Source organism: Maylandia zebra, linkage group LG4 (assembly GCF_041146795.1).
Source record: "Maylandia zebra isolate NMK-2024a linkage group LG4, Mzebra_GT3a, whole genome shotgun sequence".
Taxonomy (NCBI): domain Eukaryota; kingdom Metazoa; phylum Chordata; class Actinopteri; order Cichliformes; family Cichlidae; genus Maylandia; species Maylandia zebra.
The window spans coordinates 10,365,345-10,383,346 of record NC_135170.1 but is presented as its reverse complement, the minus strand read 5'-3'; the positions used below and the strand labels follow the sequence as shown (position 1 = coordinate 10,383,346).

Sequence of the window (18,002 nt, the reverse complement as noted above, 5' to 3'; positions counted from 1 at the left end):
AGGGATCATAATATGTACACGATTGTGAAATTGTTTTAGTGAAACGTATCTTGTGTGTAGAGAGCTCTGCTGTTGTTCCCTCTTTGAAATGGTCCTATATTTGAAATTAAATTACAATAGATTACCGAGGCAATACACAGACAGAACAGACAGCTGATTAGTTTTCTGTGGGACTAATGGGCTCACCGAAAAATGGGGTTTGGGTACATTTCAAGGGCATTAGAGGTGATGGACATGGGCCAGATGCCTGAGATGTTTTGGAGCTGTTTTCTGGGAATGTGACCTAAATGACTGGGTAAAAAAGGTGGGATGTCAACACCCCTCACAATCATTGGATTTCCTTTTTTAAATAACTTCATAACCAAAGCAGTCCAACACACATGCAATAAAATATTTTCACAACCCCCTACCAAAACAAAAGCCAATTCTCATGGCTGTAGAAAAAAGGCACAAAACAAAAACAGACTCTGAAAACAGTGCCGTGTAACTTGAGAGCACCAAATAATACATAACTTTAACAAACAGCATAATTGGACATAATTCTGACATAAAGTCAAACACTATAAGTCGCTGACTCTCAGCTTGTACATGACTGAAGTATGCAACTTGTTAAAATGATTTTTAATATGATGAAGTATTTCAAACATGATCGATCACCCCTAAATATGAGTGGAAAAGTCATAAATCAGGTCTGTTAAGTGTATTCTGTATATCATTTATAGATGCTGATCTACAAAGCCAACAGTTTTCTAAATTCATTAATTCAGTTGTTTATTTCAGCCTAAATAGCCTTCTTACTTTAGACTGACAGTGCTACACTCTTTGTACCGTCCTATTTCATGTCGTGGCACCCCTCCCTGTGCACTGGTACAGCGCTTATCTCTAACAGCCCTCATGTTCTTGCAGTGCGTGACAATATTCTGAGCAACAGCTTTGTAATCATTTAAAAACACTCCTATTTTTTTTTTATAGTTTTACACCTGAACTCTCACAGCTGATTATTCTTTTATACACCTCAGTTAATGAAAGGAAAGAGTACACAGTCATGCATGTCAGGGGCGTGTTCTTGTGTTAATAGTACTCTTATTTTTGGCAAGCTGATCTGAGCACTAAATTAAGAAAAATATGTACACTCACCAGTCCTTTTATCAGACACTGCTTGTTAACACAAAAATATCTAATCAGCCAATCAAATGGCAGCAACAGGGTACAATTTGTCTGGGCTCACCAAAATGAGCAATAGAAGAGTCTGATTTGTCTGTTTCTTCTGCGCAGTCTGATGGTAGGGTCAGAATTTGGTATGAAAAGCATGAAAGCATGGATCCATTCTGTCTTGTGATATGAAGGCTATTTTCATGGCCCCTTAGTACCAACTGTGCATCATTTTAATGCCACAGCCTGTTGTTACTAACCATGTCTATCCCTTTATAACCACAGTGTACCAGTCTTCTGATAGCTGCTTCCCAAAGGGATAACACACACCATGCCACACATTTCAACTTTTCATGAACATGACAGCAAGTTCACTGCACTCAAATGGCTTCCAGTCACCTCATTATGGAGCAACATCTCTGAGGGAGGTTTTCTGCAACCTGTTGCAGAATTAATGCCGTTATGAAGGCAAAAGGGTCCAGCCTGGTACTAGCTTAGGTGCACATAACAGAGTAATCAGTACTGAACTCGAGCTTAAAATTCAGGCATGACTTTTGGTCCATCCATCCATTCGCTTCCGCTTGTCCTTTTCAGGGTCGCAGGGGGCGCTGGAGCCTATCCCAGCTGTCATTGGGCGAGAGGCAGGGTACACCCTGGACAGGTCGCCAGTCTGTCGCAGGGCTAACACATAGGGACAGACAACCATTCACACGCACATTCACACCTAGTGGCAATTTGGATTATCCAATTAACCTATCCCCACAAGCTGCATGTCTTTGGACGGTGGGAGGAAGCCGGAGTACCCAGAGAGAACCCACGCAAACACGGGGAGAACATGCAAACTCCACACAGAAAGACCCCGGCCTGATGGTGGAATTGAACTCAGGACCTTCTTGCTGTGCGGCAACAGTGCTAACCACCGTGCCACCCCTTCACCCATTCACACACACATTCACACACTGGTGATGGCAAGCTACATTGTAGCCACAGCCACCCTGGGGCGCACTGACAGAGGCGAGGCTGCCGGACACTGGCGCCACCGGGCCCTCTGACCACCACCAGTAGGCAACGGGTGAAGTGTCTTGCCCAAGGACACAACGACCGAGACTATCCAAGCCGGGGCTCGAACCGGCAACCTTCCGATTACAAGGCGAACCCCTGAAAATGACCAAAATGACTTTTGGTCATTTTCTCCTAATAAAATTAACACAGAGATGAAATTTTCCAATAACTTTATTTTGTTTGACATGTTTAAAAAGTGAAAACGTCTGCATGAAAAACCACTTTTAACAAATATCAAAAAACTCCAAAGACATTTTAAGGCAGATGAATTTTTGGCAAATGCACGTGTCAAGTGAGCACACACTTAAATAAAGTATCAGAATATAAATAACACTGTTACACATGGAGACTCACAATCTTGTCTTTAAGAAGCTCTCTAGATTTTGAACATATGCTGAGGTTAAAGTGCATAAGTCTGGGCTTAATCTGGCTCACTGCCTGTAGTAGTCATGGGCTGAGTCATTGCACACAGCATGCAAACATCTGAGGCTTTGGAAATCCCACTCAGACCAGGGTTTCCCTGCCATTCAAAGAGTTTTAGAACACTGTGGAGAGACACAGACATTGTTTCTGCATACAGTCCAAATCTTATTTGTAGCCCTACAACAGCCAGGCTAGTGTGTAGTGAACATTTCCCAGTTAATCTGCACTCAAAAGCATTTGATCTGCCAAGTTTAACCTGCAGATTGCGAAGACTCCTAAATATGTGGAAGTGAATTTACAACAAGAAGGAAGAAACCATTTGTCACAAAAAGCCCCCCAGGAGCACACGCAAAACTCTGAAGGGATTTCTCAAACATGGTCCAAATAGTTGGAGCAAAATCACCAAAGTTTGTGTAATTAGTAGTGCAGTAGAAAAATATCAGAGCATTTTTGTATCATCTTGAAAGTCTTTTTAAAGTTATATTGCACATTCTGACCTTCAGACACACCCAGTAAGACACTAAATGTACAGGAGACCTCCCACATGTCTCTTAGACTCTGAGTGAAATCGGTCACTGAAAGCTTCTGACACGCTAACGAGCACTGCAGTAGTTCCAGTTCCTTCCTGTGCGCTCATTCACTGCAACTCCATCTATATCTCTTCTTCCTTTTACAACATTTTCAACATTGATCACTTTCAGGACTTCAGCCCAATGTGCGCCATCATTTGTTCATAAATGGTCCACGCCATGGCCGCCATCATGGTCCTCCTCAGAGACCGAGGAACGGCCCCTCTGAAGAAGCCCTGGAGTCCATATTCCTTAGAGAGTGAGAGCAAAGTGAGGCATGCAGCTGATTAAAACCAGCTTATTCAACACGATACATGGAACGCAATTTTAAAACCACAGCAGAGCAAGAAGGAAGATTGAGACAGCTACCATATAGATGTATCTGATGGCCTCTGCTGTCTTGAGTTGCGGATTCACTTGGACATGTGTTTTGACCACATCAGCAGGCTGAGTGATGAGGGAGGCCAACACGCCAGCCAGAACCCCGCAGCTGAAGTTAGCCACAGGAGCCGCAGGAGACGTGCTGATCTCTAAAAGGAAGATAGGCCAGCATGTGTATTTAAATGAACACCAAGAAGAACTCCAAATGCGAATATTTCTCGTTCTTAAGCTACTAAATGTCTCTCTGAGTCCATACTTACCTTTGGGGAGTGAGGCTTTGGTCTGGCTGTAGAACATGACGTAGATGCCGGAGAAAGGAACGTCTCTGAGGAGAGTGGCCATGAGGCCGGAGAACAGAGCCGCGGGACCTTCAGTTTGGCACACGCTGCGCAGAGCCCCTATCACACTCCCGTAACTGTACCTGCCACACTGAAACACAAAGACGTCTGGTTCAGTTCATGCATAAAACAGCACAATATGAACGCAACGCTAAAGTGAAAGCACGCTGCACAGGTCAAACAATAATATCAATGAAGTAAACATTTGTCTACATATATGTTTTCTTCACATACAAGCTGCACAGATGCATTTTTGTTTTAAAGAATTTCTTTCACTTCAGAAGAATAATCAATTGAAATTATACCAAATTCTATCTATTTTTTTAACACAGTATTATAGAAACATATTCTATTTATTTTAGGCTTTTCAAAAAATCTTATATTCATGAATTACTTCATGTAAGTAGACGCAGAAGCTCTGGGGTTTAGCTCATGTGAAGAGAGGGTATCTGACACACCTTTTTCACCCTTCTTCCACATACAATGAAACGACTGAGCACCGCCTACTTCAGTCAGAGTCATTATCAGAGTTACACGTGACTGAGGTCTATAAAGAACAGGCTATAAAACACATACACCAAAAAGGCAACACTGGTGCTATGAATAAAGCAACTGAGAAATATGCAGCAGAAAATCTACACTGCTGTATCTATAGTTAGTACGCGCTGACTCAGCAGGAAATCCATAAATCACTTATCAGCACTAATCAGCGAATACACAGAGCCACGAGACAATTTTAAACCTAAACTGAATATAACCTGCTCCAGACAGATTATGTGTTCAGCACCAGGTTTCCATGGCAACCTAGAGAGCCACCAGGTGACATTGAAATCTCCGACTTGAAGTTCGACATACCTCACTAACCAATTAACCTCGCTTCGTAGTACACCCCTCTCTGGACACTGCTTACTTCAAAACGTGTCTTGACGACAGTAACCGGCAGCATCACTACCCCCGCCACCGTCCGGGCTCCGCCCCCCAGCAGCACAGCCTCCGCGGCCCCTGGGCATCTGTCCTGTAAGAAGTGCTGCTTCAGAGAGTAGTAGGTGCTGAAGTAGATCCCAACTCCTGGGATGGTCCGGATGAAGGACTAAAGGAGCAGACGGAGGAGAGAGACTGTCAGATGCATGGTGGCTCACACAGCAGGAATTTGTGACTAAATCTGTACACGAGGTAGACTCGAGTATACAGAAGCTCTAACCGGTGAAACTCCTTTCCAGAGTCCCAGCAGCCTCTCTGTCCGCACCACACTGAGGAGCACCGACACCATCCCCACTCTGCCCGAACTGAAGAAACAATACAGGCATCAGATAAGATGACCGAAAGCCAAAAACAGTGCGGCCTATAAAGGTCAATCAATGTCATGCTTTTTGAGTTCACCCAGTCAATAAATAAATAAAATCAGCTTTTGGATCTTATGAGACAGGAAAGCATGCGACACTGACAACTGTGCATGCACACTCACCCAGGCTGCACGCCGGTCTGCAGAGTCTGCAGACGGGTCTTGACCAGGTCGAGAGGCTGGAACAGCAGCGTGGAGCAGGTTCCACTGAGGGAGCCACACATGAAGGCTTTGATGGCCGGGTGCACCTGAGGGTTGTGGGGGAGGGGGGCAAATTTCATTTGCATTTCTAGTTAAAATCCTGACTGTCATGACTATGCCTACAGAGCATATTTCTGTCTCTTTAATGCACACTTACAACAACAAACTACTTAGATGTAATCGCCACTGACAGTGACTCTATTAAACCATGTTTATATTTTGTAAATAAATAATTTAATACCACTTCAATATTCCAACCGTCTTTTCCCCTATAACGCCCAGCCTCACAGTACCATTCACATGTGATGTAACAACAGAGTTTGCTCCCTCAGCTTAATGACTCAGCAGCTCTTCTTCACCTTAACCGCCGTCAGACTCTTAGACCGTGGATTAGTTAATCAGTATTTCCAAAAGTTATCAGTCAGACAGGACGCCCTGATCTCAAGTTACCTAATAAGGATGTACGCACTGATAAGGATGGAGCTTCTGATGTAACAAAACGGAGATCTAATACTCACCACTAAAAGTTCCATGTTTCTTCTCGAGGGTCACTTCTCAAGACGTTTTTGCAATACACTAAACCTTCTGGCTTCCTCCCCTCGTTGCCGTCCACTGAAATGTCTCCCTCTGATTAGAGGGAGAAAGAGGAGTTACTCACACTGGCCTTCCAGGAGCAGGGATGGAGAGATGGTGAGGGAGCGCAGCTCTGCTGTCTGAATGAGGGGACAGTGCGCACACAGAATAGATAAAGCTTGCCTGACCAACACCGTGTGTCCTATTTGCCCCCACCCGATACACAAGGCCACTCATTAACTGACCAAAGATCAGCATGCTACAAATTAGGATAGACCCGGTGCATGAGACACTGCTGCGTGTCCTTCACGAGACTGTGAAGAGCGTGAGCGAGTACGTCAAAAGTAAAGACTGTTCGCTCTTGTTTTGAGCACAGTGTCCAAAAACAGTTCCACAGTGTACATAAGAGACACAGCTAGCGCTGGAAAGCCCTGTGAGCTGGCATTCTGCACTTAAGTGTAAGCAAAGAAAACACTGGCTGTCCTTAGAAATAAAACCCTTACATCACTGTTTGCATTTTTTTCAACATAAGATGTTGAGATGATGAAATACAGCACAGGGTGATAAAGAGAATGAAGCACCATCAGGTAGGAGGGAGAAGCATGCATAAAATTAATAGGAAACAAACAACTGTAGACTGTGCGGTGATCTCATTCTCAGGAATATTTCAGCACACACAATTACTTTAAATCTCCAATTTCTATGTGTTCCACATGTGTGTTAAGATTCATTTACTGTCTATCCAGGGCTTCCAAGCAGGCTGCTTTGATGAGCAGAAAATAATAAGCACTTATTTAAGATGAAAGAAAATTAAAATACATCGAAAGCAGGCTCCAAATGTGCAATGTCCAAATTAAGTCAAGAGCCAGAGACATATAAAACAAGTTATAAAGACAGAGATATAACACTGTTTGATATGCTAAATAACATTAAAAATAAAAAAAAGAAGTAAAGAAGACCGAGGAGGGATCCTTGTGGAACATCTGTACTACTGGGCTTTCAGACTAAAATCTAAGGTCTGAAGATAATAATGTAATTTCATCTACATGGAGCTAGCACACATCCTTTCCAGTCGCATTTACTGATTTTACTTGAATCACTTAAGTCATGCAAATCATGCAAAGTTGTGGATTTTATGCATAATAAAAACGCCAAAAACAAGATACTGTAACCCAACAATCTAATTACACCAACAGTTTTTATAATCGTGCCAAAGACCAGATGTGCTGATTTTTGTGTTTAAAATACATTTCGTCTTCCCACTATGGCGTTTATATTGAAAAGGGGGCCTACTTCAGGTGTCTCCTTCGACTTTCCGCAGGACTTCTGACAGATTAGCTGACAACACGTTTTCAAAAACATTTTTTTTAAAAAGAGCGCGTTGATGAAAATCGTGTGTGTAATGTTGTGTATTGAGGCTCTGCTGAGCTCTCCCTCTAACGCACCTTTAACTATAGTCCACCAATTGTTTTTCTCTCCCCGCCGAAGTCCAAATAAATAACATCAACGAAGTTACGCTTGAGCGCAAATTCTTCTAATTGACTACTCTAAGCAGGGCGAAGACAAACCTCACCACCACTCCCCACTAAAGAGCTGCAATGTACCACCAAACCTGACAGCCGCCTCTCTATCTCTCTGCGATAAGCCCAAACCGGCCGGTTCCTGTTCTCAGACGCAGCGTGTAGAAACTACGCGGAAGCACCGCCCATCTGCGATACAGCCTTCTGATTGGTTAAACAGCTTCTGGCTGTGACGTGCGCAAGATAAGGGCGCCTCTCCGGGAAGCCAGGGTGAGTAAAAAGAAAAAAAGACTATTTTTTAAGTTAAATTTAAATTAAATTACTAATTAACTTAAAAAAATTACAATGTATTTATTTGAACGGAACGAAACATGTTTTGAGTTTTTATTGAAATGAAACTATACCAAATAAATTTAAAACAAAAATGAGTGAGGTAATTTCCCCCCTAAATTAGAACCAAGTCAATTGTAGGATAGATAGTATAATAAAAAACTGAAATACACAAAAGTACAACTAGCAGTCATTTAGCCAACAGCAGTACTTGTAGCATTTTCACAGTCAACTGTTTAGGACTCTAATTTACACATAACCTTTCTCTCCTTTTAAGTTACCGTCTATTAGTGTCTAAACTAGAAATAAAATATCTTTCATCCACGTTTACTCTTACTCAGTTAAACCGGTTCTGACCTGCTTTTGCTCCTCCTCACGAGCATGATGGAAAACCCTGGCTGCCGTCTGCTGGTGGGGACGCAACACTTTATAAATTACAAATGTGATCCACCACTGAGCTGTCTGGTTCTGACCTTCAAACTTAACCCTTGTTCTTTCAGTGTGAACTCTGATGTAAACAAAAGAGTAAGCATTAGGGGGAAAAAAAGAAAAAAAAGAAAAGAAAAACGCAGACAGACAACACGTGGCAGTTTAGAAAGCATCTTTAATCGTAATAATTCCAACATTTCACAACATGATTTCCATTCCAGAGGTGCAGACAGAAAAACATTACAATAATCGAGATGCAGTTTATTTTTTCTCCCCCCCCCCCCCCCACTTTTGGATTTCCTTTAAGTGCGAAAGATGTGATTGTTTAAACTGTGAGCCGTAAGTCTTAAGTTACGACACATTCCTCTCACTTTCCAGCAGTGTGAGCCAAAAGCTACCTCGGGCACAGCTTGTTGGGGTTTCTCCATCATTTAGACACAGACTGCTCGTTTATCTGATACATCTACTCAGAACCTGGCGTATATGACATCTTAAAGGCCAGTCAGACTTTAGCATACAAGTGATAAATTACAATCCGTATCACATGAATGTGCCTTTGGTTTGTGATAAAAATCAGCAACTTCTGTCAACAAGCTGTACCCTGAGAATACAGTGTGTGCTGTGAGTAAAGAGACTACCCCACCACCCCATTTAAACTTTACCCTGAACATTAGCAAATAAACAAAACACTGATGGGGATAAACAGAAAAATAAATGACCCTGCCCAGGAGATTTCTGCTGCATTTAAGGCCTTTAGTGTGTGTTGGCTGTGTGCGCACACATACTAAATTGGGATGTGCACCGTGTATTCAAAACTTTCAAGCTTTGTGTCAATGAAACACTCAAATGCAGTGGTTTATGATAATATCTAGGCTAAAATGCCCCCCCTCCCCAACACAACCCAAATGCAGTGCTAAAAATCAGGAAATTTCAGCACAGTCGCAATCAAATACCTTCAATAGATTCACAAGTTGCCAATTTGTTGCTTGAAAGCCTTCAAATTTAATGTTTCCACATGAAATGTGTGTAACAAAATGATCAAGCCCAAAAAGCATAGTCACGAGTGCTAACTGCAGCTAAATTGCTAGAATACATTTCAGCATATAAACCACCTTTATAGACCAAGGCAAGAGCATAACAAACACGAAGCACTTCCTTTCTTAACCGTTATAAAAATGTCTGCATACAAAAAAGAAAAAAGAAAACCCAAACTATTCTATAGATTGAGATATTACTTTGGTCCCCTTCCAGTAATCTGTCTTCATTTATCTATACTTCTTTTTCTTCAGTTAGAAAAATAGATCCTAAAGGGACTATTACACGTGGAATGTTTCCTTATAAAAATATTTTCATTTTTCCAAGAGAATGAAAAATTAAGCAACAGAGAAATTTGCCCCCCCCAAAAAACAAAAGTGTGTGTTTGTCAGTATGGTGATTGTCCCAGTTTAATGGCGTCTGGTGTGTGTGTCTGCATTGAGAATGCATAGATCGTCACTGCGAGAGAGAAAGAGCGAGATCAGATGTTAATCTGCATCCCTGTGGCTAATCTGGACAACATTTGTATGTTTGCGTCTCCGTTTTGGGAGTTACAGTAATGTGTGCTCATGTGTGTTTTTGGGTCTATTTATGGTGTAATTTTTAAACGAGTCGAGAGGCGCAGTTCATTCAGGCTTGGGCTCGGGGGTTTCACTCTTCACCTCGCTCTCCTCCTCACTATCACCGCCGCCACCACTGCTGCGAGGAATGGTGCGGCGTGTGGTGAAGGGGAGGTCACCACGCCTGAAAGAGAGAGAAAGGAATTTATAAATGAGAAAAAAACAAAACAAAACAAAAAAAAAAAACAAAGAAGACATAAGTAATGTGTTTTTCGAACTAAAGTGCAATGTCTACAAAGAAATGTAAGAAAAAAAAAAATTAACAAATATATTAAGGCTTATTTTGCAAATGGTCCCTAATTGACCATTTGCAAAAAGACATGATTTACCCTAATGTGTGAGGGTAAATCATGTCTTTTCTGATGTGCTCTCCTCCTCTACTGGATCACCCCAGGGTTGTTGCCTCTCTCCCCTTCTGTTCATTCTGTACACAAATGAGTGTCGCAGCAATTTCACAAACAGACACATCCTGAAGTTTGCTGATGACACAGTGATCGTGTGGGGGACGAGTCAGGCCATGGACAGGTTGTAGATGATTTTGTGAATTGGTGTGATGAGTCCTTCCTCTCACTTAACGTGTCAAAAACTAAAGACATGATTATTGATTTTAGGAAGTCCTCTTATAGCTCATCACCCACTATCATTAAAACTGCCGATATTGGGATCGTTGAGAGTTATAAATATCTAGGTGTGGTACTTGACCATAAACTGTGTTTTGAATCTCATGCTGATGCCACTACTAAAAAGTTCAACAAAGACTGTTCTTTTTAAGGAAAATGAGATCTTTTAACGTCTCATCTGAGATGTTGTCCTTGTTTTATAGAAGTTTTATCGAATCTGTGATGTCTTTTTGTATCGCTGCCTGGTTTGGTAACCTGACGGTGAAGAATAAGAATCTGTTGGGACTTCTGGTAAAAACTGCTAGCAAAATTTCAGGGCGCTGGCAAGATGGACTTTTGGCCATTTACAATAGAAATGTGCTTAGAAAGGCTCATTCTATTATTAATTGTGTGAACCATCCACTTCACAGTGAGTTTGAGTTGTTGCCTTCCGGCCGCCGTTTTAGAGTACCTCCGAGGAGGACTAAAAGACTCCAGGTCTCTTTTATCCCTACTGCGTCTTGTCTCCTTAATGGCAAATAATTGTCCTTGAATTTTCTATCATTATTATTGTTATTATTGTTTTATAGTATTGTTCTGTTTGTTCTTATCCTCCTGCTGCTAAACTAATTTCCCCTTGTGGGACAATAAAGAAATTGAATTGAATTGAATAATTGAGGTTCAAGTCAAAACACTATCATGCAAAGTAAAGCGAAATGTGGAGATTATGGTCGTTTCAAGACAAACTGCCACAACTGCTAAATGGCCCTGTGTAGAGTTAGCAGATATCTCATCGTGTCTTGTGATATATCCTCATGTTTATTGCATGAGCGTGTAACCGTCAATATCCTGTCTACTATGTCAAATCCAAATGGCTGGCACAAGCAGAAGAGGGCAGCTGGGGGGAGGGCAGGTAGGCAGTTTGCCTGCTTCCTGCACTTTCAGCTGATCTGTGCAGGACTGCTACAGCAAGCTCAAGATGAGTATATATCTATCTTCTTAGTTAGCGTATTATCTGTCTTGTTAAGGTTGGTTTATAATGGAGCACTGTTAAAAAAAAAAAAAAAAAATTTCCCCCAGGGATCAATAAAGTATTCTGATAATAATGAAAGCCTCTGCTGTGTTACAGGTGCTTTTCTCACCTGAGCTTGCTCTTGAGGCTGTTGACTTCACGGTTCATGGCATCAGCAGACTCTGTGGCGTCCTCCAGCTCCCTTTGAAGTTTTCTTCGGCTGGCGTTGGCTCTCTGAGCCTCCTCCTCAGCCTCCTCCAGCTGACGCTTGAGCTGCTTCATGCGAGAGTTCAACTTGTCGACCTGAAGGAGAAGAGAAAATATAAATAAATAAATACAATTAAAAACTTTTGCTTGAGCCCAGATAAAGTTAGAAGCACAAAAACGTCTCCCTTTGATGAAGGCTACAAAGCTAATGTCAAAATAGATCTGATTTCGATTTGGAGCATTACATTATTTTCAATTCATTTAAATATTTGACTTGTTGCATAATGCACAGATATTCATAGTCATCATTGTAAATACTCAGAAAAGCCACAACAGGGAGACAGAGTTTACTGTAAAGAAACTCTCACCTGGTCCTTGTACTGCTCGGTGTTGCGCCTCTCGTCGTCCACCTGCAGGATGACTTCTTTTAGTTTCTTCTCGCTGCGTCTCACAAGTTTGGTGGCAGTCTGCCTCTCCCTGAGCCACAAACATAACAGTCAGACAAAAGACACTTTTTTTTTCTAATATGGTCATCTCAGGCCCCACTAATCTGTGGATCTAACCTATTTACAAGAGATAGCCAATCAGAAGAAAGCTGGCTTAGCTGGAAGCAAGTCTGAAATAACAATTGTGTCCGTATGGTTCCGCTTCAGTGGCTTTTACCTGGTTTCTATATCCAGCTGTTCCTCCAGCTGAGCAATTTTAGCCTCCAGGGCGGCCATGTTGGCCTTGTACTTTGACTTGACCGTTCCCTCGAGCTCCTGCAGCTTCAGTTTCAGCTCCTTGTTCTGACGGTCGAGCTGGGAACGAGCCCCTTCGACACGCTGAGAGGTGCTGCGCTCTGCAGTCAGCTCCACGTTCATCTGGTCAGTCTGAATGTAAAAATTAATCAGTTATTTCCATTCTACATATTAAATGTTTAAGCATCTTTAGTCATCTGAACTTCAAATCAGAGTCTAAAAATGTTTGCATGTGTATACAAACCTGAAGCATTGCCTTCTTCAGCCTGTCGTTGACCAGCTCAGTGTTGCACTGCTCCTCCTCCAGCTCTTCCTCCAGCTGAGCAATACGAGCCTCCAGTCGCCTCCTCTCCTCTGCAACCTGCGCGCTAAAAAGAGGAAGGAGGGAGAGCAGAGATTAAATATGGCACAAGTAGAGATACTGAACACTTCTGGTCTGCTCATTTTACTGATGACTGAAGTCTTACTTCTTGGCGGCTTGGTTATTGATCTCATCCTGCAGCTCGTCTCTCTCCTGCTGGGCCTGCCTCTTTACTCGCTCTGCAGCCGCCAGCTCCTGCATAGCAATAAACAAGAAAATGCAGTGAGTTAAAGTAGATCACAGAGCAGGGGCACAGAACACAGAGGTGAATGAGTGAGTGTATGCCAACCTCCTGCATCTGGAGCATGTCAGCCTCCATGCCCTTTAGCTTCTTCTCAGTCTCCTTGCTCTGGGTGAGAATCTCATCTCTGGACAAGCGAGTGTCGTCCAGCTCCCGGATGAGATCTTTCATCTGGGCCTGAAGACAAAAACACGAGAAGAGTCAAAAAGCTGAGACCAAACCCCATGTTTCCTATTCAAAGATCAGATATAAAAAGGCAACACTCACCTGAAGTTTCTTCAACTGTTTCAGGGCCTCGTCACGGTTCTTGTTCGCCATGTCGATGGCTGCCTCAAGCTCCTTCAGGTCCAGCTCCAGCTTCTTGCGTCCAGCCACGGCAGCAGAACGCTGCTTCCTTTCATCCTCCAGCTCCATCTCCATCTCTCTCACCTGAAAGGCACGTCGATTTGATCAAAGCCAAGAAAAACTACACGTTCCTCTCCACTGATAACTTTTAAGCCCAACTTCAACTCATTTCTGACTTTATGCTACCGGGTGCTCATTCTGGTTCTTCCTGAAGTTCAACCAGCTAGCATTGAGACCTAATCAGAACGTTTTTAAGGTTGTAAGTACTTTTTCCTCCCGGAACAACTAAAAAATGCATTTTGTTATGAATTAGCAACAGCCGCCTCCTATTTACCCCCTCCTATTCCCAAACTGCCAGATTGTTGGTCTAAAACGCACTCGCTTTAGTCATGAGAATCAGAACACGCCTGCTTTCAACAATGCTGTACCTATATGTAGCAGCTAAATGTTGGATGGATGAATATTTGTACCTGTTTAACCAGTGCCCTCTTCTTCTCCTCTCCCATCTCATCGCGTCCTGCCAGGTCTCTCTCATACTGGGCTTTCATGGCCTGCATGTTGACCTCCAGGCGCAGCTTGGCGTCCTCTGTGGCCTGCAGCTCATCCTCCAGTTCCTCCAGCTGAGTCTTCATCTCCTCCAGCTGCTGCTCCATTGCACGTTTGGCCTTCTCCAACTCGTGGACCTGCATATAAGAACATTTATGATGAAAACCGAAGGATAGACAGCACTGGAGCAGAACATACCTCTACAGAGAAAAAGAAATGTTTCTTGACTTACGTTCTTGCCAACATCATCCTTGGAGGATACGAGGTCCTCCATTTCGGCCCGCAGCAGCTTGTTGTTGCGGTCCAGCTCTTCTTTCACCTCTCTCAGGGCTTCCAGCTCCCGGGTTAAAGCCAGTGTCCGGGTCTCCTTTTCTCTGGCTTCAGCTTCAGCTCTGTCACGCTCCTCTGCATAGCGACCAGAGATATTCTTCTCCTCTGCCAGCATCTACAGAAAAATCAACATGCAGCAGTGTTTTTATTTTGCTTTTCCTTCCACAAGACATTTTAATGGCTCTCTTATCTTGTGTATACTTGGCCTACCTGGTCAAACTTCTTCTGCTTCTTCTCGAGGTTGGACACGATCTGTCGGAGGTGGTCCTGGTCAACCTGCAGGTCATCCAACTCTTGCTGGAGACGCGTCTTTGTTTTATCCAACTTCTCGTAAGCGGCACATTTCTCCTCCAGGCGCTGGTTCACTCCCTCCAGGTCCCGCTGAAACTTCTTCTTTCCCTCCTCAGCACTTTCCAGAGAGCCAGCATCCTGCTCCGCCTTCTTCTTCAATTCAGCAAGCTGAGGGGGGGTAGGGATAAAGTCATGTCAGCTGTGTGATGGATTTGCGATTCAAACGACTGTGAGCTCCCACAGAAAACTAAATGCAGGTATTCTTTGCAGCAGGTTTGCGTCCTACAATGTGAAGAAGTCGATGTTTTACCTGAGCCTGCACTGTTTGGAGCTGCCTCTCTACGTTCCTCTTGGCTTCTTCCTCCTCCTCCAGCTGTTCTTTCAGGTTGTTCTGTTCATCCTCGAGCTGGCGCAGCCGTGTGTTGACTGATAATTTCTGGCGCGTCTCTTCCTGCAGTAATTCCTGTTGAAATGACGGACAAGCAGAGTTACAGCAATGTTGTCACAGAGTCAGATGTTTATAACAGCCAATACTTTCATTTTTAAATATTTCTGCTAAAGGTTGCACTAAAAAGCTCTTCATACACTCTTCTTTTGTTAAGACTTTTAAACAACATGATTTAATGTGAAGCCAGTGTCTTCACAGTCAAGTCCGTCTGCTACAGTTCAACTTAAAAACTTCAAAGAAGACAAATACTTCATTGTTATAGTCTGGGGCTTTTTATCCCTTTAAAATAAAGACTTGTATTCATTGTACTTTCCCTACATGTCTTAAGACTGTACATATTAAGTAGAAACTAACAAACTTTAACTTTGCAGAAGATGTCTTCAGGTTTAGTCTATGCCAGTTTGCTCAAGAGTGATTATTATAAAAGAAACTAACAACAAAAGTATTAAACACTGTATTTGTTATGCATGCTTAACATCTGTGTGGCAGTGTACCTGAACGTCCTGCAGCTGCGATTCTACAGTAGAGCAGTCTTTGGCTGCCTTAATGGACTTGCCCTCCACCTCACTCAGCATGCTGTTAACATTCTCCAGTTCAGCCTGTGGACAAAAGAAAAAACAAAAACATGAACCACTGACAAGGACACACCATCACTCAACACTGAATTGTTAATCCCTGGCCTTCTATAAAAATGCAACTGCGATCATTCTGACAGCTCTCAGAAGGAATCACTATATCTGTTCTTAGCGCCTTCTAAGATTTGTACCTGCACTTTTGAGAGTTTCTCAGCCTGCTCCAGCCTCTGGCGCTCGCTCTCTGAGTGTTTGAGCTGCAGCTCCTGGACCTGGGCTTCGGCCTTCTTCCTGCGATGTTCTGACTCTCCTTTACCCTGCATCAGAGTCTGCAGCTCGATGGACAGCTCATTCCTCTCAGACTCCAGGGCCTGTTTGTTCTTCTCCACAGATGCTTTGTTCTGTAGACGGACAGTCAAACTGTAAAGGAAACTGACAAATGAGAAAAACTGAATCTGAATACCAGCTCTGAAAAATTACCCTCTTAGCCTGCTCCAGCTGCTCATTGAGCTCGTCAAAGGCCTGACTGTGTTTCTGTCTCAGGTCAGCAAGCTGCTGTTCGTGAAGTTTGCTTTCGTCATCAAGAGTCTTTTTAAGCTGGGCCACCTCGGTCTCACGTTTGCTCCTATGGAGGAAGAGGAGAGATTAGTCGACTTGTCTAAACACCACCCAACCAGATGTGTTGAGGTTTAGCTGTTATACTTGCTCCTATACTAATGTCTGTACCTGAGCTCTTGCTGAGCGGCAGTGGAGTCCAGAGTGTCCTCTAGCTCAGTCTTGAGGGCCTCCAGCTCTTCTCCCAGATCCCTGCGGTGTTTTTCTGCCTTGGCGCGGGCCTGCTTCTCCAGCTCCAAGTCCTCTTGGAGCTCGGAGAGCTGAGCTTCCAACTCACGGATCTTTTTCTGGGCCAGGTTCTTCTGTGCAGCCTCTTCCTCAATCCTTAAAGGGAGGAAGAAGTCAGGAAAAAATAATTAGTGAAGAATTCCTAAATACACTGTTCAAATTAATATTTTTTAATCTGCAGGGCAAACATCTTAAGTGTTTACACAGACCTGGCCAGAGCTGCCTGGAGCTCTTCTTCCTTCTTAGCCAGCTGGGCACGGAGCTCAGCAATCTGGGCCTGCAGCTCAGAAATCTGATCGCTTGTCTCAGTAAAGTCACTCTCCATCTTGCGTCGGTTCTTCTCCAGCTCCTGACGCTGCTTCTCCTCCCTGCGCAGACGGTCTGGCAAAAAAAGGAAAGAAAAAAGAAAAAAAAATTTAATTACAGGGATGGAGGGAAAAAAAAGATGCTGTATTACACACAAGTTGCATGATGCTCTCTGCTACTTTTGGGTTTTCTTCTCACCCTCCAAGTCTGTGATCATAGCCTCATGTTTGGTCTTGAGTTTCTGCAAGCTCTTGGATTTCTCCTCCTCCTCTGCCAGGTTGGTGGTGGCCTCAGAGATCCTCTCCTCCAGCAGCTTCTTCTCCTGTGCTCACAACAATGGTGAACAATATGAAACTATTAGTTTAGTATATTATCTTCAGAACAAATTCCTACTGTGCTTGATTTACACAGCTATCGTTTCCAATTCATCCATCCTGACCTTCATTAGTTTGTTGTTGTGGTCATCTAACACCATAACATCCTCTTCTATCTTCTTCATCTTTGCTTCCATGGTGACCTTCTCTAGCTGGAGCTTCTGTCTGGCTGCTTCCTCCTCATCCAGCTGCTGCTCCAAGTCCTGTGTGCAGATAAATGACGAGTTGGAGATTTAACATGGCAATACGCCCTCCATATTAAGATTTAAATTACCATGTTTTGTTTTCCTGCTTACAGAAATATTTTGCTGCATCTTTTTCTTCTCCGTTGCCAGGTGAGAGGCACGCTCCTCCTCCTCCTCCACTCGGGCCTCCAGGTCGTGGAGGATCTCTTCCAGCTCCTGCTTCTTGGCAGCAAGACGGGCTCTCATTTCCTCAGCTTCGGCACAGAGTTCTGTTTCTGCCTGAAGCTGCTCCTGCAGGGCCATCTTCTCAGCATTCAGCTACAAGCAACGGGAAATAGGTGTTTAAGAGACAAGTTCAGAAAAAAATGTCACCTAAAAAATTCAGAGCGATGTTATCCCTCATCACTGAATTCACCGCCTATATTTAAATCCTCTAATAGACCAAAACTCTGTCTCTTTCTGTGAGTTTATCTGATCCAGTTTATTGCTGTCCACCTGAATAAGTTCAGTTTCAAGTCGACTAGCTGAGCAGTTATTTTCTGGCATGACTTTCCCCACATGAGATGCTTTGACAACATGTGTAAATTATAGCTAAAGAAATAAACCAGGGTCACTGATAGAAGCCCT

The 18,002-nt window shown here is 43.2% G+C and overlaps 2 protein-coding genes across 4 annotated transcripts in view; both read right to left on the bottom strand.

Annotated features, from left to right (window-relative positions):
• Positions 1-2,367: 2,367 nt before the first annotated feature.
• slc25a38a (solute carrier family 25 member 38a) lies at positions 2,368-7,738 on the bottom strand. 2 transcript variants are annotated; one of them, XM_004562942.4, is made up of 8 exons: positions 7,487-7,738; positions 5,987-6,181; positions 5,391-5,515; positions 5,127-5,211; positions 4,836-5,015; positions 3,848-4,016; positions 3,576-3,736; positions 2,368-3,457 (listed from the first exon to the last, which is right to left on the bottom strand). In XM_004562942.4, the coding sequence occupies exons 2-8, from the start codon at positions 5,999-6,001 to the stop codon at positions 3,335-3,337; spliced, it is 858 nt and encodes a 285-aa protein (XP_004562999.3). In that variant the 5' UTR covers positions 6,002-6,181; positions 7,487-7,738; the 3' UTR covers positions 2,368-3,334. The 2 variants fall into 2 exon arrangements, with proteins under 2 accessions (XP_004562999.3, XP_004563000.3); XM_004562943.4 differs by having other exon boundaries at positions 5,987-6,095.
• Positions 7,739-8,475: 737 nt separating this feature from the next.
• Positions 8,476-18,002, bottom strand: part of LOC101478531 (myosin-9) — a 30,289-nt gene continuing 20,762 nt past the window's right edge. For both annotated transcript variants that reach the window (XM_004562939.6, XM_014409407.4), the window contains 20 exons: positions 17,487-17,693; positions 17,256-17,393; positions 17,015-17,138; positions 16,720-16,891; positions 16,394-16,606; positions 16,148-16,292; positions 15,862-16,068; positions 15,590-15,694; positions 14,958-15,110; positions 14,567-14,815; positions 14,259-14,471; positions 13,951-14,163; positions 13,403-13,564; positions 13,184-13,312; positions 13,001-13,089; positions 12,778-12,901; positions 12,457-12,665; positions 12,162-12,270; positions 11,717-11,889; positions 8,476-10,099 (listed from right to left, as the gene is read on the bottom strand). In XM_004562939.6, the coding sequence (XP_004562996.2) occupies positions 9,982-10,099; positions 11,717-11,889; positions 12,162-12,270; positions 12,457-12,665; positions 12,778-12,901; positions 13,001-13,089; positions 13,184-13,312; positions 13,403-13,564; positions 13,951-14,163; positions 14,259-14,471; positions 14,567-14,815; positions 14,958-15,110; positions 15,590-15,694; positions 15,862-16,068; positions 16,148-16,292; positions 16,394-16,606; positions 16,720-16,891; positions 17,015-17,138; positions 17,256-17,393; positions 17,487-17,693 (3,252 nt within the window). In that variant the 3' untranslated portion in view covers positions 8,476-9,981. The remainder of the gene's footprint in view (positions 10,100-11,716; positions 11,890-12,161; positions 12,271-12,456; positions 12,666-12,777; positions 12,902-13,000; positions 13,090-13,183; positions 13,313-13,402; positions 13,565-13,950; positions 14,164-14,258; positions 14,472-14,566; positions 14,816-14,957; positions 15,111-15,589; positions 15,695-15,861; positions 16,069-16,147; positions 16,293-16,393; positions 16,607-16,719; positions 16,892-17,014; positions 17,139-17,255; positions 17,394-17,486; positions 17,694-18,002) is intronic.

What these genes read in the sequence shown, in the direction of transcription:
- slc25a38a (XM_004562942.4), bottom strand. An exon ending in CAGACCGGCGTGCAGCCTGG is followed by an intron (nt 5,212 to 5,390) that starts GTGAGTGTGCAT and finishes TTGTTTCTTCAG; the next exon opens with TTCGGGCAGAGTGGGGATGG. An exon ending in TCGTCAAGACACGTTTTGAA is followed by an intron (nt 4,017 to 4,835) that starts GTAAGCAGTGTC and finishes TTTGTGTTTCAG; the next exon opens with TGTGGCAGGTACAGTTACGG.